This window comes from Haemorhous mexicanus, chromosome 4, assembly GCF_027477595.1.
Source record: "Haemorhous mexicanus isolate bHaeMex1 chromosome 4, bHaeMex1.pri, whole genome shotgun sequence".
Classification (NCBI taxonomy): domain Eukaryota; kingdom Metazoa; phylum Chordata; class Aves; order Passeriformes; family Fringillidae; genus Haemorhous; species Haemorhous mexicanus.
This window is the reverse complement of record NC_082344.1, coordinates 862,762-888,607: the sequence shown is the minus strand read 5'-3', so window position 1 is coordinate 888,607 and position 25,846 is coordinate 862,762. Positions and strand designations below refer to the sequence as shown.

The 25,846-nt window shown below is 42.0% G+C and overlaps 3 protein-coding genes across 3 annotated transcripts; all 3 read right to left on the bottom strand.

Moving 5' to 3' along the window:
• Positions 1-6,632: 6,632 nt before the first annotated feature.
• LOC132325944 (interleukin-8-like) lies at positions 6,633-9,958 on the bottom strand. Its single transcript, XM_059843479.1, has 4 exons — positions 9,779-9,958; positions 8,855-8,990; positions 8,026-8,109; positions 6,633-7,461 (listed from the first exon to the last, which is right to left on the bottom strand). Exons 1-4 carry the CDS (start codon positions 9,837-9,839, stop codon positions 7,431-7,433), a joined length of 312 nt encoding a protein of 103 aa, XP_059699462.1. The 5' UTR covers positions 9,840-9,958; the 3' UTR covers positions 6,633-7,430.
• Positions 9,959-15,596: 5,638 nt separating this feature from the next.
• LOC132326893 (interleukin-8-like) lies at positions 15,597-18,480 on the bottom strand. The gene is made up of 4 exons (XM_059845615.1): positions 18,371-18,480; positions 17,584-17,722; positions 16,551-16,634; positions 15,597-15,980 (listed from the first exon to the last, which is right to left on the bottom strand). Exons 1-4 carry the CDS (start codon positions 18,432-18,434, stop codon positions 15,905-15,907), a joined length of 363 nt encoding a protein of 120 aa, XP_059701598.1. The 5' UTR covers positions 18,435-18,480; the 3' UTR covers positions 15,597-15,904.
• A 2,928-nt stretch (positions 18,481-21,408) lies between these two features.
• Positions 21,409-23,367, bottom strand: LOC132325943 (interleukin-8-like). Its single transcript, XM_059843477.1, has 4 exons — positions 23,229-23,367; positions 22,919-23,054; positions 22,053-22,136; positions 21,409-21,454 (listed from the first exon to the last, which is right to left on the bottom strand). Exons 1-4 carry the CDS (start codon positions 23,290-23,292, stop codon positions 21,424-21,426), a joined length of 315 nt encoding a protein of 104 aa, XP_059699460.1. The 5' UTR covers positions 23,293-23,367; the 3' UTR covers positions 21,409-21,423.
• Positions 23,368-25,846: the final 2,479 nt, after the last annotated feature.

Below are 25,846 nucleotides of genomic sequence, written 5' to 3'. Positions count from 1 at the left end.
TAAGTTTTATGTCTATCAGATATTTCATTTCCTTCAATTTCTCGGTGTGTTTCTCGAGTTTTGAAGTGTTTCCAGTCCGTATGCCCTTGAAAATAATAGCAGAAGATGTAAGAGATGGAAGTGTCCTGGTGTTCACCTCGTGTCATGGAGAATCCCAGCTCCATTTTGCCAGCTGCACCATGGCACACGTCACACATTGTTGTGTGCTTATTTCTGTAATACCTTTTGAGATAGGAAAATTCACATTTAAAATGATGACCTATAGCAAATGATGCTCAGTATCTTCCTGCCTGCCTCCCTGCATCTTCACCTAACTTTAACCTTCAGGAGCCCTCGGGGTTTTTTTTGTTTCCCTTCCCCAGAGTTAGAGGTTTTTCACCCATGCCCACTGCTGGGAATCAGAGCGTGAACATACACACACACACACACACTGTTGATTGCTGAAAGGAATGTGTTTGTATTACTCAGGCATTACCTTGGCAAATAGAAGCTGTTGGCTCTGAAATCCCTGTGTTTGGCCATCATTTCTCTGTTTTTCAGTTTCAGGTGCCAACTGACCTTTTCTGAGATCACTGATGGGACTGCAGAGACTGTGGTTTCACTGTCACCTTACTAAGTGGGACTCCTGGACACACAACAATTCCCAAAAAGTGAGTGACTGGTGGTGGATTCACTGGTTCTGGTATTTTACACCAAACATACAAGGAGATAGGAGGGGCTTTATTTTGAGTTTGGGACCCAACTCTTCAAGTAATTTGCTCTTTCTGCTGAGGGATAAGAATCTCCCGGCTTTTTAGTGGCAGGCATGATCCTGGACAAAGATTCCAGCCGTGTGACTCCTTCCACCCCCACAGAGTTGTTCAGTTGATAAGCCTTCGAGGTCATCACAGCTTCTGAAAGGCAGAAAGAGCTCCTCTTGGCCTTACCAGCAGCAGAAAATGCTCTTCATCCTGCAAATTGCCTGCAGGCTTTTGTCTTTGGGTCTGTGTGAACTTCGTAACAAAGATTTCAGTCAACTTGGAAATGAGCTGTTTGGAAATAAATACATAAAAATTTGTTCCATCTGCAGGTAGCTGGAAGTAAAGAAAATACGAGTCTCTTAAAGAGTAAACTATTCACCCCAAAAAAACCCCAGTCCAGGGCCCCAAAATCAACGTGTCCCCCAACATGGCTTAAGGCAATTTCAGATTTCAGACTCAGTGGAGCTGAGTAATTTTTGGGAGTGTGCTTTGAATAGTTGTGGTCTTTTGGTTAAAGTGATGGCATCACTTGGGAAAACAGTGACACGAGACATCTGACCACAAGAAAATGGGAACACTCTTTGGAATAATCACAAAATCTTTGAAGTCTTCTCTCATGGCACCCAGACTTGAGTCCTGTCTGTTACTTTCATTGCTTGTGTTGCAATGAGGGAAAAATGAAGAAGTCATACTTGACTTACACCCTAGGAGACACCGAAGCTGCCATCACAGGGAATGCTTCCTTACAGCCCTTTGGGTGCCATGTGCAGGCTCAGTCTCCAGTGTACTTGGACTCTGTAGCAAAATGAATGGGATTGTTCCTGGCAGCAAAAAATGGCTGCTGTTTTTTGGAAGGGAGGAAAATAATACAATGATTTTTCTTAATTGTTACTGAATTATCCAAAATATCCTACAAAGCAGCAAGAGGGACAAGTATCCTTTCAACTTGTTATAGGGAGGTGTTTAGAGAAGGAGCTGTTTGGAGGAAACACACTGATAACATTTTTGGTAATTGTGATCACTGCTGAGTTTACTGTCAATGGTTTTCTTCCCCATTATCTCATATTTCTTTCTTTTTTCCCTTCCTTTTTTTAAATATCCAGATAGTGGGACTCCAAATTTCTTCAATACATGCAGAGTACTGGACCATGCCAAGACATTGTGCTAAAAGCTGTGGCAAAAAAAACCTGAGCAAAGCATTTTTTCTTTCTTAAGAACTAAGAAATTGAAATTGCTAGTCTGTGCTGTTGTCAGGAGTATACTGAGGTGGCAGGAGAGTATGCAAGCTTGGAGCATTCCATGGAAAACAGGCTACTGAAAAAGGGCCACATTTGATTTAATTGAAATTCTGCTTTTTTACCTTTGGTTGTCATCTAAACAGTGAAAGTCCCCATAAAATGAAATTGATCAGGACATTGACTGAAAAGAATAATTTCACTTAGCTCCAAATATTATTTTGCTGTGAGCTAAGATTAGTTTAATTTAGATGAACTTTGCCCTTAGTGCTTGAATTTTACAAAATCATTGCTTTCTAGTGAGGATTTTTTTGGTTTGTTCAAATCCACATTTTTCTAGGGGAGCACTGTTCTGCCAGCAGCCTTTCCATCTGGATGGCCCTGGATTGTATTCCTGGTACACATCATTTGAAACAAACTGTACAGGGTACTTTTCATGCATTTTTTTCTTTTTTTAATGGTCATTTTAGTATCAGAAGACATTGCATGCACTCCCTCCTCCTTTCCTCCAAGCAGGAATAGTATTGTGAGAATTTTTTAACATGGAAATGACTCAATGACTCCAGCATTTGGCCTGCCAACAGGTCAGGTGTGTGCAGGTGGATTGACAGCTCTTTCCCACGTTCCTTCCTCAGCTGAGTCTCCTGCTGACCTCGGTGAAAGATTTGTGTATGCAAAAACCACTCGGGTTTTCCTTGGTGGTAACGAGGAGTGGGTGAAGCTGCAGCGTTCAACATGAAGCAGCTACAACAGAGCCTGTTTTCTTTGGCTCTCCTCGTTGACATTGTGCTCAGGCTGAGCGGTGCTTACGTCAATTGCTTCTCTTTTGCAGGATGGTGGGCTTTGCTCTCAGAGGTGAAGCACCAAACAGAGAAGAAAGCAGAAGAAGAGGAGCTGATGGAATTTTTGACTGCAGGGATGCAGTAAGTCAGCAAACCTAGATTTATTGGCTTTATTGTTGGTCTGCTGCTGGCAATGTCTGGCTCAGCAGTGAAGCAGCTGGGTGGCTGTGCATTCCTTTACTGGCTATTGATAAGTCAAACACAAAGCTTTCAAAGAGTTGGGATTTTTGACAAGTCACTTGCTCTTCACTGTTTGAATTGAGTGACTTTCACATAAAGGTCTGACACCTGCATGGACAAACTCTCACTTTTCAGTAAGAGCAATAGAATGCAGGGGGTCTTCCAAGTTCTGCTCTTTGGTCCTTTTCTGGGCTTAGTATATCTTGCTTCTCCTGTGCTTTCTACTTTTGCAAAAGCCTGACCAAAGGGAGAACAAGAGTCACTCTTCTGTTGCTCATGATGATCTGCTGCTATGGCAGGTGGCTGTTCTTTTCTGAGTGCCTGTGAATAGCTACTGGGTTTCAGCTAGAAACCTTGCCTTTTAACTGCACTGAAATTGTTTCCTCTGTGCCTGTGCTTTTGCCCCACACACATTCTCACACGTTCTTATTCCTTCGAGAAGTTCTGCATCAAGTAAAAAAGAAGTCCATGTGGTCCATGCTCTCATTCACATGTCCTGTCTCACTCTTCATGAAATCTGCCACAGATGCTTTAGACACACTTCACACAGAAACGGTATTTCAAGCTTTTGCAGTTTTATTGGCATTTTGGCTTTAGCACAATTCAGCTGAATTCTGATTCTCCCGTCTGCCTGCAGACTTGTAAAAAGTGTGACCTTGAAAACAGAGGGGGAAAAGAATTGTCAGTGTTTTGGAAGTCTCCTTATTTCAGTGCAAGCATGTTATATATGTCTTTAATAAAAGAATCAGGGCCAAGGGAGTGGACTTATTCATTTGCTTCTCTTATGAGCTATGAAGCTTTCATCATTCTGGAAAATTATTTCAAGGAAAAAGCTAGAAATCGTCAATCTTAGGAGTGCAGCAAGAATGTTACTTCATGCTTAAAAGTTACTTTTGTATTTAGCTGAGTCAGAAAAGCTGCCTAACTCTCCTTTTCAAAAACTGAAGGCTCCTTTGGAGGTAAGTTGATTAACTGGGTCCAAATATGCTCTCAAGCTACATGCCTAACGACTTCTTATTTCCACAGATTTTTGTAAGGTGACTATGTATGAAAAAGTTTTCTGTAAAAGGTAAAAATATTAGAATTTCCCCCGGTTCATCTGTCCTCTAGCACGGAATAGGAGAAATCAACAGACTGATACTGGAGTTGCCAATGTGCACTTTGGGAGGTGCAGTCTTACCTCACTTTTCTGCTAGCGTCATTGGCTGAGTCGGTGGAGATGGGTTCTGGGAAGCCTAGTGCAACCCTTTTCTTTCAAAAAAATGTTGTTCACATTCCTCATGAATTTGAACTTCCATGGAATAAGATAATTGCGTGTATCAGAAGTTGATGCTTGTTCAAATAAATGATATTTCTAAGTGATGAAAAGTTATTCAGCATAGCTATGTTGAAATCTGCCCACAGAAGCTTGTAGAGACGTCACACTGCTGCCTGTTTCATGAAAGGGCAGAGGAACCAGTATCAGTGAGCCTGGTTATACCTATAACCTTCCAGATTGTTCCACAGAATCTCCCTCTCCAGAATTCCACTGGAATTGTGAAGTAGTCTTTGCACTGGCTGACACTAATCGTTGTCACTAGAAGTAATGCAACTGCAGGTAGTATGAAAGTTCATTTTCATGACATTTTTCAACAGCAGAGATATCAGGGTTATTTTTATAGGTGGCAAAATTCTAGTTTCACCTGTGCACACAGAAACAAAATGCCTATTTTCTGACCCCAAAGTCTCCATGGCAGTTTGTGTAATTTCCAAAGGATCCATTTCCTGTAGAGTTGCTCATGATATCTTGTTATAAACAAGAATCAATTCCTGAAACAAATCTGCAATATAAAGTCTGTCCTAGGCATAATTTTCCTGGGAAAATGGGATTTTCCCTTGTTGTGTGATAAGAGCAGAAGAAAAGCAATCATTTTAGAATGGGAAGCAGTCCATAATCAAAAGCAAGTTAAGCATGTTTGTCACCTAACACAAAACCAGGATGTTTACGTTAGCCAACATTATATTTATGTTAGCCAATATTCAACACAGACAGAGAAATTGAGTCCGAGAAATTCATGTTTGCATTCCCTGTACTTCTAAGGAAGAGTTGGAAGTGTTTTTCAGGGACTTTCCAGTATTTCTCCAAATAACTTCCTCTATAGTTTGCAGTGTTTATACATTAGAGAGAAATATACTTTCGTTATTGCAAGGAGAGCAACCACAGACGCTCAAAGGGACAAATTGTAGTTGTCCATACAAGAGCAGAACTCCAGCAACCAGGCACGGGAAGGGGAGTTTGAGGACAGGGAAATGACCGGAGGTCACGGCTTGGTCAGTTGATAGTTGCCACTTCTCTTGCCCCCCAAATGAACCTGTTGGTGCAAGGAAATAAAAGTGGTTTGAAGGAACGGTGAAGTAAGGGGCCAAGAGCAAAGGACAGAAAGGATATGCAGACACCTCTGCTGCATTTCATTATGTGGAAGGCACTGAAATGAAAGGGAGGTGATGAATGCACACGGCAGCTGTAAAGTGGACTGGCCTCCTGACAGTCTTGTAGAAAGACAGTTTAGATGCTAAATGAAGTGACCGAGGGGAGCAGAAACTTTAATGAGATTGGGAAAAGAAGGAGATGGACAAGAGCACGTAGTTAGCTGCAGTGAAATCTCAGGGTCCATCCTTTCCTGTGGTGCAAATGTCCTGACCCTTAATCACCGGCTGGCCAGCTGCCTGCTGTGTAACACAGACGTACAGGTGTACCCCCACAGACACTGACTGCAGCTCTGCATGTTTCCAAAGTGTGCACTTCTCCCCCGTGGCTTCTGCATGGCCTGAGAGTTGGAGGGCCACAGGGCACGTTGTTCAAAGTGGCAGAACTCTTCTAGCTGATGCTAAAATAACAATGGTGAAGGAGAGGACCACCCTGAGTTTACTGAGAAGGGACTTCAAGAAAAAACAAGCCAGAGACAGCTGTCTTATTTTATGATCAAAAAGTTACCCAGCAAAAATCCCTCTGCTGTTTTATTACTATCTAGATTGTAGATAAAAGTGAAATAAGAGTTTGCATCCCTCAAATAAACAGTTACACTCTAGTTATAAACAACAGTCTTTAAACTTATGCCCTTTCTCTCTTATTCCCTGATTCTGGAAAGTTTTTAAGAGAGGGAGAAGTCATGTGCTCAGCACAGTGCATTTCAGGGATCAGTATAGGAAGCACTTGTCACACCAGGTCAAGTGCTTGCTCTTTGGGTACCCAAAGTAAAGGTGTCAAATTGCCCTGTCTATGGTCAGATAGTGGCCTTTTGTTGTAGTAAAGATTTACCTTTGTGAAGCTGAAGTGGACACTTAGTGGTGTTTAGGCATCTGGGGGTAAAACTCTTTTATCTGCAAGGGAATAAAAGAAGGGGCCTTGCCCTAGATAGAGCCCACCAGTCCCCATAGATTGAGAACAGCCTGAAGAGAGGAGAGTGAGCCACTTAGCCCACCTTAAGAGTCTGTGTTAATGTAGTCAGGAGTGCCAGGCTACCATAACAGGGGGAGTTATGGCACCACGGACTTAAAAATATTCATTTCAGTTCCAGAAATCAGGCTGGCAAAAATAAAGCAGAATATTCAAATAAAGCAAATGGAGATTTAAAAGATCAAGCAGAAAACAAATGTTTTTTTTAATATATAAAACTTTTAATAGTACATTTTTAGGAATAATTACACTCTCATAATCAAACTCTAGGTATGTAAAATGCCGTTTTTTCCATCAGCTGATGAAGTAGCTAATTAGACATACAATCTAGTACAGAGTAATGAGATCGTGAATATTTCTCCAGAAACAGATAGCAGGAATGAAAAATCTGGTAGAAATTAAATAAATTATAACTGGTTTCTTTCTTACGTAGAAACTGCTCAATAAATACATTTATAAATACCACAGAAATCACAATCCATAAATACCAAACAGAGTATTACACATTGTACAGGTTAGGTTTTTCAAGTGAGACCTTACAGTTCACAGTCTGGCCACAGGCTGGCTGTGGCTCAGGAAGCTGTTGTTAACACAACATACTGGTGCGCTCCAGGGGAGCAGGAGGGTTCATCAGTTTGCTGGTGAAATAGCAAAATGATCAGGCTTAGTGTGAATAAGCTGTGCTGCAGGTGCATTGCACCTCACTGCATGTTTGGCTCAAGTGGCTGCCAAGGGTTCTCCATCTCCTTCAGCAAACCACTTTTCCTTCAGTGGCCCGGGCAGCATGTCCCATGGACAGCACTGACCATGGCAAAAGACTTCCTTAAATACACACAGTTAAATAAATAGGTAAATAAATAAAACCATCCAGCATTAACATCATAACACTGATGCAGGATGTGGAAGATGGTGCACTGCTTGAATGACGCTTTTCTCAAACATTTTTCGTGACAGAGGAGCAGAAGCAGTTCCCAGATTTTTTCTGTCTCGGTGTTTCTTAGAGAGGAGAGTCAGAATTTTGTTCGGCCCTGTTAAGAGGGGAGGGAAGAGGATGATTTAAAAGAAGGTTCAAGTTACCACAGGCTAGCATTGCACAAACAGTTTAGGATGCGGGGTCTCTTTCCTATTCTTTGTGCCATCTTGAAGCACAGGGAGAATAAAGTTGATGTTTTGAAAGCAACTGCTGAAATCCCACTGTGTGCATGCCTGGTGTCCAGCTGGGAAACCTCTGCAGCATGAGCTTCTGCAGTTCCTCACAGCAAGAACCTCATTAGCTCAAAAATAGCAACTAAGTAAGAGAAAGATGACTTTTTTTAAAGCCTTATTTTTCAAAGGGAGAAAAATATTTCTGCGCTTCCCTGCAGACGGAGTTGCTGGTAGTCAGAGGTTTAGTACTGACACACCAGCTTGAGCAAGGACCCTGAAGCACAGCTAGAAAAACTATGACTGATTCCAGAGTTAAGCAGGAAGCTTCCCTGTTCTTTAAATCTGATTAAGAAAGAACGGGAAGTATCGCTATGGAATCCTACAAACTGGCTTTTTCTGGGAGGTTTGCCACTCAGCTGCCCAGACAGAAAGGTAATGGGACTTACCTGGCCAAAATAGCCTTTACAATCAGCTGTACCCAGGGGGCAGTGGGCTCCAAGCACACCTCTTTGCCATTCTTCAGAGTAGCTCTGCAAAACATGGAACAAAGAAAAGTCAGGAAACTACTACACGGCTTAATTTTACTCACAGAATGTAATCTTGCATTTTTAGATCAGATAGTATAAATTCATCCTAGCTACTCTAGGTTAGACTTGGCTGTTTTGCTTTATACAACTGAAGAGACCAGAACCATCCAGAATTGTGTGAGTCTCTGTGTCTGCTCTCAAAGCAGACACACATTCCCAAAAATCTTTCCCTCTATATGCGAATACTTGTTTTGTATTTATGTTACTAAAGCTTTCTTACACAATTATTGAAACCTCCAGGGGTGAAAAGGTTTGTTTGAGCAGAATAAGAATTTTAACATTTCATTGCCTTTGTGCTGTTCAGACCAGGTTAGGCTGGTTCATTGTTTCCCTAAATCTGCCTACTGGAACTTAGTTTTTCTCCTTGAGTCTGCCTGCCTAATAAATGCAGGATTCAAACTACATCATTACCTTATGCACTAAGAGCTGACAAGTCCATGAAATTCACATTCTACTACTTGAAACATTTAATGTGTTTCCTGACATCTGAACAATGGTCAGTTCAGGAATATGTGCGGTCACAGAGGTGGTGAAAAACAGGGTGTTTCACTTAAAACCATCCCTCTCCAAATAAAAGCCAGGTCTGGCTGCATGAGGTCGTCATGCTGACTGTGGTGCAGCCTGAAAGCCCTGCAGCAGTGGCAGCAGGGCAGGGGAAGGGGTGGGAACCTCTTGCAGAGCTACTTACATGACTTCAACGTTCTTGCAGTGGGGGCCGCTCTGTGTCAGCTTCACATCCTGGATGGATTTCGGGGGAATGAACCGGGAATGAGTGGCTATGCACTGGCACCGGAGCTCTGTTCCCATCCTTGCCAGGGTCCTGCCTGTGAGCAGAAAAGGCACATTGGGCTTTGACAGGTGCTCCTATGGTCCATGCATCAGACATAAAGTGCAGCTGCTCTATCGCAACAACATTCTCAGTTAAACCGCTGCATTTGTCCCAGCTGCCTAAATCCTCATCTTGTGGGGAGGGTTGCTTAGATTTCAGGGGAAGGGATGCCCAATACATTGGAAACTAAACTAATGAATCTTTTAAAAATGAGCCCACATATTTTGCAGTTACTAACCATACTGATTACACGGTATGGTTAATGGCATTGTTTTAATATCTGGATAAAAAAACTTGGCCATTCTGCAGAAGACAGAGCCCTAGATTTGTTCATTACTTGGAGGTTTGCCCATGTTTCTGTGTTCAAATTGTTTGCTCTCCCTTTCCAACTGTGTACTACTTGCTTGAGATGGCATGGTCACTAAGCAACAAATATGAGATGATAAACTGTTATTTGTGCGGGAAGGGAGAGAAACATTAAAGCACTCCAGAGCAAAAATCTGTCTCTAGCCACAGAAGAACCTGCCTCTAGCCACATACACTTCAGTAGAAACAGAAATAAAGCAAATGCAAGTCGCATCCTTAAAATATTTCCCACAAGATGTCAGTAACTCTTCAGTCTGAGGTCTACATGGTAGATTCCTGACTGAAGAGAGGTACTGAAAATCTCTCAAAGGACACTAATTTAGTGAAACAAATAGAAAGCTGCCCTGCAAGGACAAGAATCTCAGTTGATGCCTCGGCAAATCTGCAGCCAGGGGGACTTTGGGAAGCTTTACTTACCTTGAGACACAGCTGCTGAGATCAGGAAAAGAGCCAGGACAGCTACGAGTTTGCCGTTCATGGTTGGACAGGAGTTTCTCGCTGGCCTGTTTAGGTCTAGTTCTGTGAGCTGGAGTCCCAAAGGATTGTTGATGCCTGCTGTGTGTGAGGACTGTTGATTCCTGCTTATATACTGTTTTGTGCCCAGCCTCTGTACTCTGCTGGCATGGAGATTGCGTTAGAGGAATTTCCCAGATGCAGTAAATATGAGTCACATGACTGTTGTGAAACTTCTTCCTAGATGACGAGGAATTATTCTGCAGATACAATTAATTCAATGCATTAATTTATTAAAATATGTCCACGATAGTCACGCATTCCAATCACTTTGGTAGACTTGTACATTTTGTGCTTTTTCTAAAGCATATCCTTATTTAATAATACAACATTAGAATGGTTTCAGTTACAGTTATCATAATGATATAGTACATTAATATATAATAATAATAAGTTGTCACTTATTATTATTTTCTTCAGGGTTATAACTGTTCTTTGTAGATGTATCAGATCTATACTTGATATACTGAATTTCTTATTCCCACTTATGGACACGGCTTCTGCTTACCTGATATGAGCCACCAGAGTAGAATTCAGGCAGTGCTGAAATTACTCAGAAGTTCTTTGCTGGGTCATGATTTTACCTCAGCATTATTTTGACATCAAAGGTTTTCATTTAATTATTTTCTTTGTCTGTTCAACGGGCATGGTTCAAAGTAAATTCATCACTAATTCTTTGTGGCTAATAAAGGCTGCAGTATTCAAAGCCTTCTGCAGGAAGCAGATACAAAATTCTGAATGAATTTGAAAATCATGCCTGTTCTTTTCACGTTACACATGTCAATAGATGATAAACAGAGGAAGCTTTATGTACAAACTAAACAGCATGACCTGCTGAACACAACTGATTTTGTTTCATCTGTAATTCCAGACATTTTAAATAAGTATTTTCTGAAATCTTTTCAGTGACAGCAGCTCTAGGTCCAAGCAAAGGGACACAAGAGTGAGAGCTATGGCAGAGTTTTCTGTTAGGGATCCTTGTTGTATGAATGCTGAGCTTTTATGCTCAGCTGTGGCTGGGGTTAATACCCTGCAAGGGAGACAATTCCAAGGGAGGATGGGGTCAAATGCTGAACTTTTTCTTGAGTTAAGATCTATATTTTCAAACCCAGCTGGAATGAGTGTGATTAGAAAAAATCCCTCTGTTTCAGTGCAGTAAAAACACCATCCTTTTGACATGATGATTTTGCTGCTTGTTGTCTTCAAACTCAAAGCTTTGCGGTTTTGGGATCTGTGGATTGAATGAGGTACTTTTCCCCAAATCTGGGGACTTCATAAAAACTCAATCATCTTTAGCATGTAAAGCATTGCAGTTTATTTACAGTAAAAATGGAATGATTTGCCCATAATTTATTGTAGTTTCCTGTGTACCACTTATCACTAAGTTGATAAAAGGAACTTTGTGATAAAAATTCATTTGTTTCCCATCGCTGTGTGAGCTGTCCCAGGAAAAGATCCAGCAGCTTTGTCTCTCCTGCCTCTTAGTGAGTATTGAGTATTAAGTTGGCAAAAGATACTGACTCCTGATGGTGCAGCTCCTTAGCTGTGTCTCAGAGAACTTCAATGAAAAATACGTTTACTTCTCTGAAGGTGTGAACCAGGACAGGGTTTTGCTAGGAACTTAAGGTCATATTTTATTGCTAGTGTTCTATTATGATGTATGTGCTGTGTTGTATTAATGTGTGGTTTCACTGGTGCCAGATTGCAGATGTTCAAGTTTTAACCAGTTTACTTGGAAGGTTCTGCTGGTTTTTTTTTTCTTTTGAGCTCTCTCTGTGTCTCCACATGTGTAGACACACACAGAGGTTAAATTAACATTTGATTAGAGATCACACTTTTTTTAGTTACTACTTGCAGCCTTATTATATAATTTTGGTGTGTGCTGAAATGTTAGTAATATCTGAGGAAATAAAAGAGAATTCCCCTTCAAATCCCCAAGTGAAATCAGTGAGTGCTTGTGCTCCTGACCACCAGGCGCAGCTATTTCCTGCGTGCGGCAGTAACGGATCTGCAGAAATCCCCAGGGCAGAAGTGAGGCCAAGAGTCTGCTCCACCTATGATGAGCCCTGCCCTGAACTAAGAGTGAGTATCTGTCTAAAAGAGCAGGATGTTTGTAATGGAATAGAAATCCCTGCACTTTTCCACCAAAGTTGCAGTTTCATTGGGGCTGTGTGAAGGGAGAGTAAGAGAGACAATCTGAGGCGTGAAAACGTCGAGGCATGAGATCAAGCCCGCAGGCCAGGCACTCCTAAGCTGTGTTTCTGGGAGTGCCATGCTTTGCCCAAGCTCTCCCTACATCCCTTCAGCGCTGTGCCCAGGATCTCATCCAGGCTTTTGCCATGACAACTGCAAATCCATTATGGGATTGTGGCAGCTCGTTTCCCTGCCAGCCATCAGAGATGACTTGTGCAAACAGAATTGCTGCTCCTTTGGAAGGATCGCGTCACTGGGCGAGCTGATACTGCCGCGAGCAGAGAGCATCCGTGCTAAACCCTGTAAAAAGCACGCTGGCAGGGAACAAAACAACGCTTACACAACAGTCTGACTACTGAAAGACTGCTGAAAAGGAAGCAAATACCTCCCGTGCCTATGTTCTAAGGCAGGATATAGCTTGTGTTCCCCATGTTGCAGGATGGAAACTAGTGGTTTGTCGTGACTCATCAGCTTGTCTAATAAGCACAAAAGTCAAAAGGGCATCTTTAGGATCTTGACTGGGACCCGTTAATCTTTGCATGTAGCAAAGGATGCCCCTACACAAGAGACACTCTAAGGGGACTCAGATGTACTGAGGCTGATCTTCAGTCCATCACTAGTTTGAGTTGCTCCAAGTCCAGAGGAATACTCCATCTCCTGGGATGATAAATTTACCCTGAGAAAATTAGGAGTCTGTCTTGTTTTAGGCAAATTCCACCCTCTCCCCTGAGAAGTTGTGCACACAAGACCCAGAGGCCCAGGAGGCCAAGCTTTTCTGGAATGAGGGTTCAGCCGGTCTGTCAGCTCCTGCCTCCTGTGTGTCCTCTGTTCCAGCTGCTCTTGTACCCAGGGAAAATCTCACTCTGGCCTCTGAAACCACCTCCTTTTCCTCACAAGGGCCTTGGCACTCAGCTGACATTCTACTTGAGCTGCAGAGGGCTGAAGGGACAAATACAGGAGCTAGGAAACAATCGCTTCTGCTGCTCAGAAGCTGTGCCCAGTGTTGTGCAAACACTTGTGGAAATCTGCAATGAGGCAAAGGTTAGGGAACAGACATGTAAAAAGCAAAACATCTGCTGGACATCAGAATTGCTATAGGAGGAAGTGATAGCAAGGAAAAGGAGAAAGGCTTAGGTCAGCTTGTGGGGTTTTTCAAACTTCAGGGTTTAAATACAGATGGTTATGTAGCCTTAGATCACAGGAAGTGCTGGACTTTCCTGAATCCCTCTGGAATCACAAAGTAGCAGTACAGCTTTTAGGTTGATTTGCTTTTTAATATATGTATTTATAAAAACAGCAGTATGTTTCTGCATATTCATTTTTGATATGTATTTCAGATCTGCTTTAAAAGATTCAATTCTATATTGTAGCTTTCACGTAAAGAATTATTTTGGATTAAATTAAATGTCTAATTTGCTCCAGCTCAACATGAAAATGCATTGAAAATACAAATATAAGGCATAAAGTTATATAAGAAAAGGATGCATTAGTATCACCTGTAGTGTTAACATAAAATACTAGAAAATATTAACAAACATACCTACTACAAACAAAATTTATCTCCCTGGTATGAACAGAAGAGATACTAAATCCACCTAGAGAATTGTTAAGTACCAGCACCTGGGCTTTTCCTGCCCTATAAGGCTGCAGTTATTGCTCATCTTGCATTTGACTCACATCAGCTGGGCCAGAGGCATTTTCTGACTGTGCAAGTAAGACTGGAAGTGGCAGGAGGAAACTCATGGTGAGTTTGAAGAAGTTTGTGCCAGGAACTTCTGATTAAATTAGAGGCAGTCAGTGGCCATAATACACATCACATCTTCATCTCTGACTCTCATAAGTGAGATCTGTTTGGTATAACAGCTGTCATATGTGAATTTGATGATGCAATGGATCTCAAGCTGATGGACAGGTAAAACCTTGCTGCTCACCAAAGCCTGGTGGTGGGGCAGCAGGAAGGAACACCAGATGTGTTCAGTCAGCTCACGGATTCACACCTGAGTCCAGAGCTGCTACGGTGAGGGGGCTCCTGGGGGTCAAACTTCAAACCCCACCACCCACCCTGGGGCTCACAAAACTGACCCCCTAGAGGGCACTCATGGTGTTTTTGAGTCCTCCATCACTCCATAACCCATGTGCGTGTGTCTGATGAGTGCTGCTAGAATCTGCACTTCAGCACTTTCTACTTCAGAAATCAGATTTGTATGGCCAGCCATAAACAGTGCGAAGCAAATCACTAAGACAAAACATCTTTTTGACTGTAGAAAGAAATTAACAATCAATCAATGGGAATTGATGCATCAACATTAATGTTTAGCCTTATAAACATTCCCCTGGACCCTGGAAGAACAACACAGAATAAATATGTAAGCTTTTATAAACCCTTATATAACCCTTAAATAAACCCTTTTATATAACAAAAAATGTGGTCTATAAGGGTGTCACACAGGGCATGGTGCTCATAATGCCAGGGTCACAGGTTCAATCCCCATATTGGAGTTTCACTTAAGAGTTGGACTTAATAATCCTTCTGGGTCCCTTCCAACTCAAACTAATCTGTGAACTAACAAAAGAGAAAAAAATTGGCCTAATATTTTCTGTTATATTGAAGTAAATAATGTGTTCTTTTCTTTGGAAAGATGACTTCTAAACTGCACTTGGTATAAATGTGTATGTGTGTCTCTTTGCTTGCATCTTGCTGTCTGTGAGTGGAAGCTGCAGCACAACAAACAGAAGTAACAAGGGTGATGTAGTGTCTCTATTTTTAGCTGCTCCCTTCTGAAAGCTGTGAGCTCCCTGTCTTTACCCCGAGGCTTACAGTGACTTGGAACTGTTGATGAGACAGGAGGTATTTCAGGTATCAGCCCATGCTTGCTTGCACCTTCCTTACACCCAGTGAAACCCCATTTAGTCACTTATGAGCACTCTTCATTCCTGATCTGGTATTCCTACATGCACTCAGCATCACCCCAAGATCTCTCTCCTGTGTGCTGAAGGTCAGCCTAGAATGTGTTACTTCTGTAGGAGCTCTGTAATTTTTTTCCTGTGTCAATCCCTTTGGCTACTTCCTGCAGGGAATTTCACCTGGTAGTTTGTTGCCTAATCAGTGACTCTCCCAAGGTCCTTCTGCAGTTCTTTATAGATAAGCCTTGTTTTCACATCATCATTTAGCATCGCCAGAGTACTTCAGCTCATGGCAAATGACTTTCCCAGATCCTGTGTGGGACGGCCAAACCCAACAGGACCCCACACAAGGTGGTTTAAGAACCCATGGGTGATGTCCCTTCATCAATGAAAATTGGTCTTTTCATTCTGCCCTTCATCTCTATGTATTCACCTGTTACTTATCCATTTCCAAGACATGTTTCTTTGCCTCATTATTTCCAATGTTTAGTGAGGGCTGTGAAAGGATCTCACAAAGGCAGTTTGACTCTACTTTTTGCACCTGCCACATCCATGTCTTGTTTTCAAGACCTTCAAACAACTGCATCAAGTGTGTGAGAGATGACTTCCTTCAAAGCTACACAGATGCTTCTTTATTATGTGTTTATTTGTGTGTTTGCTAATCGTATCCATTCTGTTTCTGTTTAAGTCAGGTCATTTAGGGTAACTAACTTCATCTTGTTTATTCTCATCCTTACAACACTTAAACACTTTCATTAACCTTGAGCTCCTTGATCTATCACAGACAGAAGTTTAGAGAGAGTGACAGCGAAGAAAATGACATGAATCAGCAACCGTCTTAGGGAAAGAAAAACAATCAGCTGTAGTGATGTAGCAGAGGGGGCATTGTCATCAGAAATGATGGCATTCTCAGCAGCAATGTTTTCTCTCATTTCACATCCTTGCAGAAATCCAAGGTTTATTCTTCCTTGACTTTTCTTTGACTGGTGACTCAACATTGCCCCTGGCTCTGTAATTAGATTAAGTATAAAGTGAATTCAGAAATTAATTAAAGAAACAATCACTATTAATACAAGCTAAGGGAGAGCAATAAGTGCTCACAAGTGACTAATGACTTATTTTTACTGTACTCACCAAATGACATTTGTGCAAAGAACAAAATAAAAAATCAAAACTGTTCCTGCATTAACTCGTTCAACAGAAAGAACTTCTGTCTGCCTGTGTGCAAAGTAGGGATTTGACCATCCCTGTCTGCAGGAGTGAAAGTCTTGGAAATGCCAGCTGTATGTCTGAATTATACCCAGAAAGAGGAAGTGAGTTTTTGGGACCTTGATTTTTGGAGGTGTCAGCAGAGGTTTAGGTACATCGTAGCCATGGCCTTTTGGGTGGTTTAACACACCAGGAAGATATCAAAGGAAACCTTCCCACTCCTCAGGCATGTAGAAATATTGCTTTAGAGAGAACTGATAGAAAGAATTACCTATGCCTGAAGAGGGTGATCATTTGCATGCCAAGAATTTAAGTAGCCTTCTAAAATGAGGTTTGAGATGCAGGTGTTCTAGGAAAGGGAACAGCTCACCTGGCCAGCAGAGCCTTCACAGCGAGCGGGATCCAGGGCGCAGCGGGCTCCACGCACACTTCCCTGCCATCTCTCAGCGTAGCTCTGCCGAGGAAGGAGCGCAGGAGTTAGGGCCAGGTGTGTCCCTCACACTTCTGCCAATGGCTGCAAACTTCTCTTAGCCAGTAGGTGAAGGACCTGTTTGGTTTTGTGTTATATATTTGGGAGTTTTTATGAATGATGTCAGTGCAGGTGTTTATGCTATAATCTTATAATGAGCCTAATGAATTTTCTATTTGGTTTCAGTTCTCTATCTGGCCATGTTTTAGCAGATCTTTCAGGAACATAATTATCTAGAAAAGTTTTTTTTAACCAAGCCTGGCTTAAATTACCAATGCCTAGTGAGGTGGAACGGGATGCCAGGCAGTGCTGCACAGAGGGTGTAATTGTACAACCATTATTTGCTTAAGAAACCATAGTGAAAGCATAAAAGCCTGACAGAGCCTTTCTGTTTACTGACTGCTCCGCCCTGGTTCCTGTGACTAGTAACAGGAGTGGTTTTAAATGAAACTTACTGTATCTTTTATTTTGTACCCACATGGAGTGTAATCTGAATTCCCCACTTCTCAAACAGGGAAATGCTCCGTGTGAAATTCTGGCACAAGAAATAACTTGGGGCCTTTCAAACTTTGCCACATGCCGAAGAAATTGTTTTAATTCATGTCAAGAGGATCAAGTTTGTGTCTTTGATTGATTCTTCAATGTCTAAGTTAGTAACTGTGCTCTGTGTTGTGGGAATCTGATTCTCCCCTCTGATTTGTTCATAAGTAAGATGACAGAAAAAGAATTAAAATACTGTATGGAAGCTGCTTGTAACACTGGCAGGGAATTAGCTTGTTCCTTTGGACATAAAGCCTCATTTCTGATACTGGAAGTCTCTGAGGCTTTGCTAGGGAAACATCCTGCCATTCAAAGTACTTGAGTAAATAGGATGAGAAATGCTGGGTTGGTTCCTCCTGTAGGAAGCAAGGTGATGTTTAGGAAAAGAGCTCACATGATTTCCACATGTTTGCAGTGAGGTCCTCTTTGGCTTAATCTCACATCCTGAATAGTCTTGGGAGGGATGAACTTGGAATGAGTGCTTATGCACTGGCATTGGGAGCCTCTTTGATCTGTCTTCTCCAGGGCCTTACCTGTGGAACAAAATTCTGTTATCTCTGGGTACATGAACAGCGTCTTTATTTGTTCCCCTGAAGCAAACCGCATTCTCTCCTGCAGCCTCATTCTTGTTCCTCAGACACTCTGGTTTGCTGCACGGTGAGATAAAAGTAACTGCATCTGCACAACAAGCAGCTGCATTTTCGGAGGTTTGATGTGCAGGTGCATTTGAATTCAAACTTGGATTGCTAAGGGTCTGCCATGATCATCTGCTCATATTCCTTATTCTTTCTTGCAAACGGGATAATTCTTGCTCTGTCATCAACCTGCCTACTAAGAATGAAATTGCAAAAAGGATAAAATCGTCATTTGTAAAAGAAGATCTTTATGGACATATTTAGGGGAAAAGGGCCTGTTTTAATTCAAGCACTTAATAAGATCTAGAGACAACCATATATTGTGGCACAGGAATAAATTCATTTGCAGACAGAAGCATATTTTACACCTGGAAACATCCACAGCATCCTAATAGGTACAAATGATCCTTTTTACTTCTGAATGACAGTTTACTGAGGATGCACTTCTCTTGCAAAAAGTCATCATGGACACAGCATAAGCCCACTTGCATTTGCATGTGAATACTTATTATTGTTTACATGATTTTTAAGAAATAATTTTCTTACCTTCTGACCCTGCCATTGAGACCAAGTAGAGAATCAAAGTGACAGCAACAGATTTGCCATCCATTGCTGTGCACGCTTTCTTCTTAACAGAGGTCCTGCTCTGGTGCTGTTTCCCATCAGGTTTTATAGCTGAAAGGTGCACTCCCAGCAGCCTGAGTGCTGGGACGTGGGTTCTGCACATGGAGGTTTCCTAACGCGTGAGAGTGTTGCATAAGAAACCCAAACCTCTGTGCAGTCCATTCAGTGACACTTCAAACCTCCCTAGCTTTTGCCCCTACATATTTTCAATTATTCTTTAAATTGTTGCTGTTATCCATCACTTTCTGGTTGCTTCTTCACGGGTTATTGGCTTTAGCCAACAATGCTAGGCTTGCACTTGGAAATGAATATAACATTACCAGACATCTCTCCAAGCCAAAATAGAGACTTTTCCCCTCCTCTGTGAATATAGAACTTCTGTTTAGCTCTTTGCATCAAGCTTAAGTGCCTTGTGCAAAAACATTTACCCAGCATAATTACAAGAACTTTTCATCCCAATCTCCCACCCTATATTTTGATGTGAATCGGATGAAGTTATTTAGTCAGTGTTTTATGAAGACAAGACTCAACTGCTTTCTCTTGCTCTCTGAAAGGATTTTGTCTTTTTCAGTTTGGCTAAAGGAATTTAGATGCTTTATTCTGTACTGAGAAGTCTCTCTAGTCATTAAGCAGGAAATGATGAGCTTAAAATGACTGAGGCATCATCACCAAAGTCACTTAAGCTCTTCTGAAACTCTAATCTGTTCATAATATGAAAGGAGAAAGTATCTGGCAGTAAGAGCTGTAATGATACTTCATAAAAATAAACACTTAGGAAGTTGCTTGTTTTTCTTTCTAACCTCATGCATTTAGAATAATCACAGGTGTTTAAGACAGCAGATAAACACGTCTTACAAGTGACTTCTACTGGCAAGGAAGAGCAGCCCAGTCTGGTGAAGGTAGACACCAAGTCAGAAGAGCCACAGTGCTTCACTTAGCAGTCTCCAAGAGCACAGAAACACATTTTTGGAAACATGAGAGTGGTTGTTGTTTTTCTAAGGAAGGTATTCTGTGACTGCACACAGAACAGAGAAGTGATATGTTGGCATTTTTACCCTCAGAACAGCGTCTCACCAATGAGCCTATGGAGGAAGGTGCAGATGCTCTGCCCAGGGTCCCACAGGTGCAGCCATTGCTGACATTTTGGGCAGAAGAACTGATGAGAAATGCCCTTTCTCAGCTGTGGCTCAGCTCCCAGTGACCTGACTGGGATTTTGCTGGTGGCAAAGGTTATGTGTATCTGCATTACACTAAAACTGATGCCAGTCCTTTAGAACACACCCAGACTTTAATGGCTGTGCAGATCAAGTGGTCTTTCCCAACCTCTCCCCATTCTTGGCTGATACTTGCGACATCCTTATCTGCAAATTACATCTCTGAAAGAAGATATCTTATAAAAATCCCTCAGGATTACTTACAGGAAGGCTTAGACTTGTAAGACAAGTCTGAACAAAGCCTGTCTCCTTGAGAAACCTTGACTCTTTCCATTCTGAGGACTAGCAGGCTGTACAATGCTGCGCAGTGGGACAGGGGCAAATATGGGGACAGGGAGGAAAGTGTGGTCAGAATAGTTATCCTCTTGCACAAGAACTTGCTTAAACACTGCCAAAACCTCCCTTTATCTTTTGCACCATGAGCAAACATGAGCGGATTGTGCAGAATATGGAGTGGCTTCTTGTTGGAAAAGACCAAACCTAAACAAATATCAAAATATTTGCTCAACTTTCCCACTTCACGAGTGTTTGCTGCTTGAATTTCAACATTCCTCTGTAAATTGCTCTGCTACAGGTAGGTATAAGGCCATACAATTGGAGCTCTGTTTCTTAGGATTTCACCTGATGTAGTCCTCCCTCCTAACTGGAGTTAGGGAGGATGCTCAGTGACTTTCTTATTGTTTATCAGATTTCCCTGTTTCTTTAAGCTGATGAAAACCCTTGTTCACTGCCACGTTCTCAGGTGCTGTGCTGTCAGAGAACCACACTGCTATGGCCTTGTGATTTCTGTGACTAACCAGTATTTGGTCATTGCTATCTGGGAATTTTATCATCTAGACTTCTGGAAACACTGACAGGAAAGAGGAAGACAGTAGAAAACTTTCATAATTCCTCTCATTATCTACACTTTAGAGAGGTAGCAATATGCTGTTTTAATTTGCTGGCTCCCACAACTCAGATCCTCTCCTTGTCCTTCTTGGAACCCCTTATGTGATACAAACTGAAAGAAAATGCTTCTTCTTTTTTCAGGTCTCTGCTCCAGCAGGGAAATTAATAACAAACAACACTGAAGTGAAAACATTTCAACAAGCATTTATTAGGTAGGTAAACATAAAAAAGATTTAATAAATAAATAAGTAAATAAATAAATAAATATTATTCTATAAATAAATAAAGTGCTTTTTTTCTAGCCAAAAGATGGCATTAAAATATATGTTTATACCTTCACAGCACTCATTCACAATAAATAATATCTTGAAAATTATGACACAAAACCTGTTGTTCAAGAATTTAGACGTGTTAACTCTGGAAGCTCCCCTCTTCAGCCAGTAGCCCGCTGTGAGTGGCAGTGACCCAGCTGCAGCTGAAGTTACTTGACCATGCTTTGGTGGGAAGAAACTGTTGCTGGTCTTTTCCTAAACTGTTAGCAAAAAGGGATGGAGTAAAAGCTCTGCAGTGCATGCACTATGCTGTTCCAGCTGTGTTTAGCAAAAATTATTCCAGAATCATCTCCAGATCTCTTCACAAGCCATTTTTCCAGCCTTCTTGTTGAGGTGGCAGTGGTTTCTTTCCTACATAATGAGACCAGTGTAGAAGACTAAAAGTATTGTTGTCAACTAACTACAAAACAGGGAATCCATATTCTAAATGCTGTGCCATTGTGAATGTAGGAGGCAGGAGGAGGTGAGCTGTCAGAAGCTGGGTGAGTGTCTTCCCTATTTTTGCCTAGCTGGAGGAGTCAGAACATTTTTCTTCTTTGTTTTAGAACACTGTCTCAGATTTGGTGTTGGGCCTAGAATAAAAGAAGATGGAAAAGGAAGCTATTAAAAATCACCCATACAACAGGTAAGACTTGCTGGTGTCAGCTGAAATCCACCACTCTGTGCTCCAGTGCCCAAGACCCTGAAAAGCTGTGACAGAACCCAATGGACACACTGGTATGTCCTAACATTCCCAAAATGATTCAACAGCAGTGAATTTCCATAGTTTGATGCTTCACTTCACAAGTGGAGCCTGATTTTCCCCCCACTTATCTATGCGCCAGTAGTTTGCAAAACTGATTGCTGCTTTCTGCCCCTGCAAGGTGAGAAAACCAGTCAGTTAATGCCTGGATCCTCTGAGCACTCGTGCTGCGGGTTTCCAAAATGCTTCTGCCTTAGGGGAGAGGAAGGTAACCTTCGCAGAGATGTGTGGCACAGCGAGGCTTCAATGGCTAATGCTGTAATTAAGGCTCAAAGCAATCACGGTGTTTGCAACAATTAGTGAACACAAAAGGTAATAACTGCCCGAGGAGACAGAATTTTAGAGCACTTCACACCCGTGTGTGTTTGGTAGTTCAATTAAAATACCGGTTTTCAATAAGCTGTGCCTATTGAGGAGAGATGACTCACTTGTCCAGAATTGCCTTGATGATCAGCTTCACCCAGGGAGCAGTGGGCTCCAGGCACACTTCTCTGCCATCTCTCAGGGTAGCTCTGCAACAGAGGAAAGGAAAAGGGCTGTTCAGTGAAATCCAAGGTAATGTCACCTTTCTCTCATAATAACATCATTGTAGGCATACACTGACATGTTCCTCTTTAAGCTATATAAACTGAGGCTGTAGCCTAACAAAAAGGGATTTTTTCACTGGTTTAGTATCTTCTCATATCTGTTTGATGCATTTAACCATCTGCAGGACTCTCCCTCTCTTCAAAACTGCTTTTTTCCCCCAACTGGCTTGGTATTTGTGTCAGTCTTTCACTGAAGAGTTAAACCTTGCCATCTTGATTCTGAAATTGTACTGCCCAGTCCAGAGGAGCTACCAGTCCACTGAAACTTGGTTACTTACAGTAAAAGTTCTAGAATAACTGGAACAATTTGTATGCTAATGGTAGTTTTTTTCATTGACTTGAGCAGGAGGGTGATAATTTTTTTTACCTAGCCCTTTAAAAGTATGTTTTTATCTCTTGCTCAGTATGGCTCCATGTATTTTCACAAGCCAGTGGAATTCAGAGTTTTAGAAATTTATTTGCTGCCTGATGACTGCAAATGTAGGTCAAAGTATTCCATGTGCTTAAAAAGTAGATGTTGGCAAAACAGCACACAGTTCCCAACACGCAGCACATCCTCTGTAGGAGCAAGGAATGTTGCTGTCCTGCTTTCTGAGCAGCTGCTTCTGCCGGCCCCTCTCACGGCTCGCAGAACACTTGCACCCTATCGAGAGCAAAAGCTGCTTCCTTCTTGTTAAGTAATCAGGAAGGTTTTGCAAAACACTTACATGACTTCAACATTCTTGCAGTGAGGTCCGCTGGGGGTGAGGTTCACGTTTTGGATGAACTTGGGATGGATGAACTTGGAATAGGTGCTTATGCACTGGCACCGGAGTTCGATGGCCGAGCGTGGCACCAGCTCACCTGCAAAACAAAGACGGTGGAGTGGTTCACTATTTTCACAGGAAGCACAGCATGGGGTTTTTTGCTGACAGCATTAGGAGAGCCCTTTGCTGCACTGGTGAGACAGCACAGTGTCTCCCCACCAGCATTTGCTCTGGCCATTAGGCAGCAGAGCTCGAGGAAAGGTTTCTTTACCTTGTGTTCCAAGGGCTGAGATCAGGAGCAGGATCAGCACAGCAGCCACAGCCTTGCCAGTCATGATGCAAGAGAGCGTCTTCCTCGTGTGGCCTGGGCCTGGTTCTGTGGTGGAGTGAGCTCTGGCAGATGCCAGGGTGACAAGTGCCTGTGCTCTGGGGCAGGCTGTGTTTATATCCCGCCGGGGCCAGCCGGGGCACTCCGGCATCGCGGGGGGAGGTCATAGCCGGGAAACTCCGAACCTGCGAGATGCTGCTGAGCACTGAGTCACAGGTGAGTGGGTAAGCCCCTTTCCCTTGGTGACCACAGAACTGCTTCTCACTAATAGAAAGCACTTGGTGAAGTAAAGACATGTAGAGTTTCCTGTACTGAGCTGCGTGGAGTCTGTAGAGAGTTTGTAATTTCTTGGAATAATTTTAGTCTCTACTTGTGTCCTCCTTGTGACTTTCTACCACAGCTCAAAGGCATTTGCTCTGGGATTTTCTATCTCTGTGTCTTTGAACTTCAATTTTATTTTTTTCTGTTGTAAGACATGACAGAAGTAGGAGACAATAATTCTAGAACTATAGATACTAGCTCTCCATGTCCTTATATTCATGTACATTTAAAAAAAACATTTTTATATGCTGAGATAACTTTACCAGAAATATTTACAGTATTCTTTTGATGAATTCAAATCCAGTTTCACTGAAGTAAGCAATAGTACCTCTGAGACTCTGTAGAACCATTGAGAACACACAGAATATGTAAATATGATACAATGAGTTGCTTTGCCTAACCTAAGGTGGATTTTGGTTTTTTGAGGATGACTGCTTCTTCTGAAGCAAAAACTTCTTAGTTAATTGCTGCTTTGAATTTGGGCAAAGGAAAATTCAAAAAGCTGCTGTAGGATTCTGCTTCTGAAATAAAGCGAGGCACTTTTGCAAATTTAAATTTGACCCTGTAAAGAGAAGATTTCTTCTGATCATGATGAAAATAAAGAAAACTGAAGATGGGATCATGAAGAAGGATTATTCAGACATTGTCTGAGGTGTTCAACCATTTCTTTTAACAGTAGAGACAAATACAATAATACAACTTTGCCTTATTTGGGTTAAACGTTAAGGACTGCCATTACTGTTCCTCTGCCAGGTAATGGGGAAGTCAAAGGAACAAAGCACAGGGCCAAATATGAATGAATGTGGGTTATTTTTCTCTGACTGATCATGAAGGTCTCAGAGATTTACATATGCCAGACTGAATTCCAGTTACTCTTACCATGTCTATCACTGCCTGTAATTTATCAATTGCCTTAGAGCACATGATCTGTACAGTAGATATTCCAGAAACCATGGAATTAAGCACCTACCTGGTGTGCCTGTGACTTTACAGTGGGCAGCAAATACAGCTGGATTAGCTAACAGATAAACAGATAAACCCCTCATCACAGCCCTTGCTTGTCTGACCTGAGGTCTGCCTAGGGGTTGTCCTCTTCAACCATGGCAATCAGCAGGTGTCTAGGAATGTGTAAGGAAATACTAAGTGTCTTTGAGGCTTATCCCTAGCAGTCTGATTGTGGTTCCATTTGCTGCCTCCTGATTCTCTTACAGGATAACAAGAAGTAGATATTGATCCCTACCCCTGATTTCCACTGGCTCCATACTTCTGTAGGCCTTTATGGTGTCTCCAGGTTAGCCTCTTTTTACCAAGTGTGGTCCTGTCCAACAGACTGGGTTGTTTGTTCCTAACTCTGGACTTTTTATTTTCCCCTCACACTCTATTTCCATGCACAGCAAGCTCTTTGCAGAAATGCAAGCTAGAGCCCCAATGGAAAAGTCTTCTAGCCCGCATACAAGGAGAAAATGGAAGGATGAATTGCAGGGCCTCAGGAGTGTGGATTTTTTCCCCCAAATATTTCCAACAAACTGTTATTTCTCTTTAATTTCACAAATTATTTTCTGTATCCCAAGTAAGAAGTTATTCATTCTGGACTCTGTATGCAATGAAGCTTCTATCCTTCGTCCTCTTTGTGCAAAACCTTCTGCCTGTTTGGTTTTAAGGAAATGTCATTTCTGCTTTCTTGGTCCAGACAGCAGATGTTTGTGGCTCTGTGTGTCTCTACTCAAACATAAAGAAAGGGCTTAGGTGTTTTACGTCTATCAGAGACCACATCATGATTACAGCATAACGAATCTTGATATGGAGCAGTGGGACAACTGAGCCCTGTTCTGGAGGCTGTGCTTTGGCTTGTAAGCTATGAGGTAGGGAGCAGAGTGCTCAGGAGTGGCCTGCAAGAAACTCTCAGTCCACAAAGATAAATTCTCTCCTGTGATTACAGAGAGAAGTCAGAAGAGATGAACTCTGAATGAAGAGGTCACATGTTTTATTGTAAACTTTGTGATTTGGGCCAAAGAGAGCAGCTGCAGTTCCAATTAATCTAAAAGGACCTTGTTTTGGAGACGTGGGGTGGGTCAATTAAGAGCTGCTGGAATCTAGCTCACACACACTCTGACTGAAGAGAGCCATTGCTAAGCCTTAAATATGGGTGTCATAAATGATATCTGATATCCTCCAGCTGTACAAACACCTTTTTGTGTTTATACACGTAAGGGTCATGAATACAGCTATTGAGAAGCTTC

Coding starts and splice junctions, on each gene's coding strand:
- LOC132326893 (XM_059845615.1), bottom strand. CDS start 18,434: ATGGATGGCAAATCTGTTGCTGTCACTTTGATTCTCTACTTGGTCTCA. Junction 17,723..18,370: donor CTCAATGGCAGGGTCAGAAG/GTAAGAAAATTA, acceptor TTTGTTCCACAG/GTAAGGCCCTGGAGAAGACA. Junction 15,981..16,550: donor GTGAAGGCTCTGCTGGCCAG/GTGAGCTGTTCC, acceptor ATCTAATTACAG/AGCCAGGGGCAATGTTGAGT.
- LOC132325944 (XM_059843479.1), bottom strand. CDS start 9,839: ATGAACGGCAAACTCGTAGCTGTCCTGGCTCTTTTCCTGATCTCAGCA. Junction 8,991..9,778: donor CTCAGCAGCTGTGTCTCAAG/GTAAGTAAAGCT, acceptor TTCTGCTCACAG/GCAGGACCCTGGCAAGGATG. Junction 8,110..8,854: donor TGCAAGAACGTTGAAGTCAT/GTAAGTAGCTCT, acceptor CATGTTTTGCAG/AGCTACTCTGAAGAATGGCA.
- LOC132325943 (XM_059843477.1), bottom strand. CDS start 23,292: ATGACTGGCAAGGCTGTGGCTGCTGTGCTGATCCTGCTCCTGATCTCA. Junction 23,055..23,228: donor CTCAGCCCTTGGAACACAAG/GTAAAGAAACCT, acceptor TTTGTTTTGCAG/GTGAGCTGGTGCCACGCTCG. Junction 21,455..22,052: donor ATCAAGGCAATTCTGGACAA/GTGAGTCATCTC, acceptor CTTTTATTCTAG/GCCCAACACCAAATCTGAGA.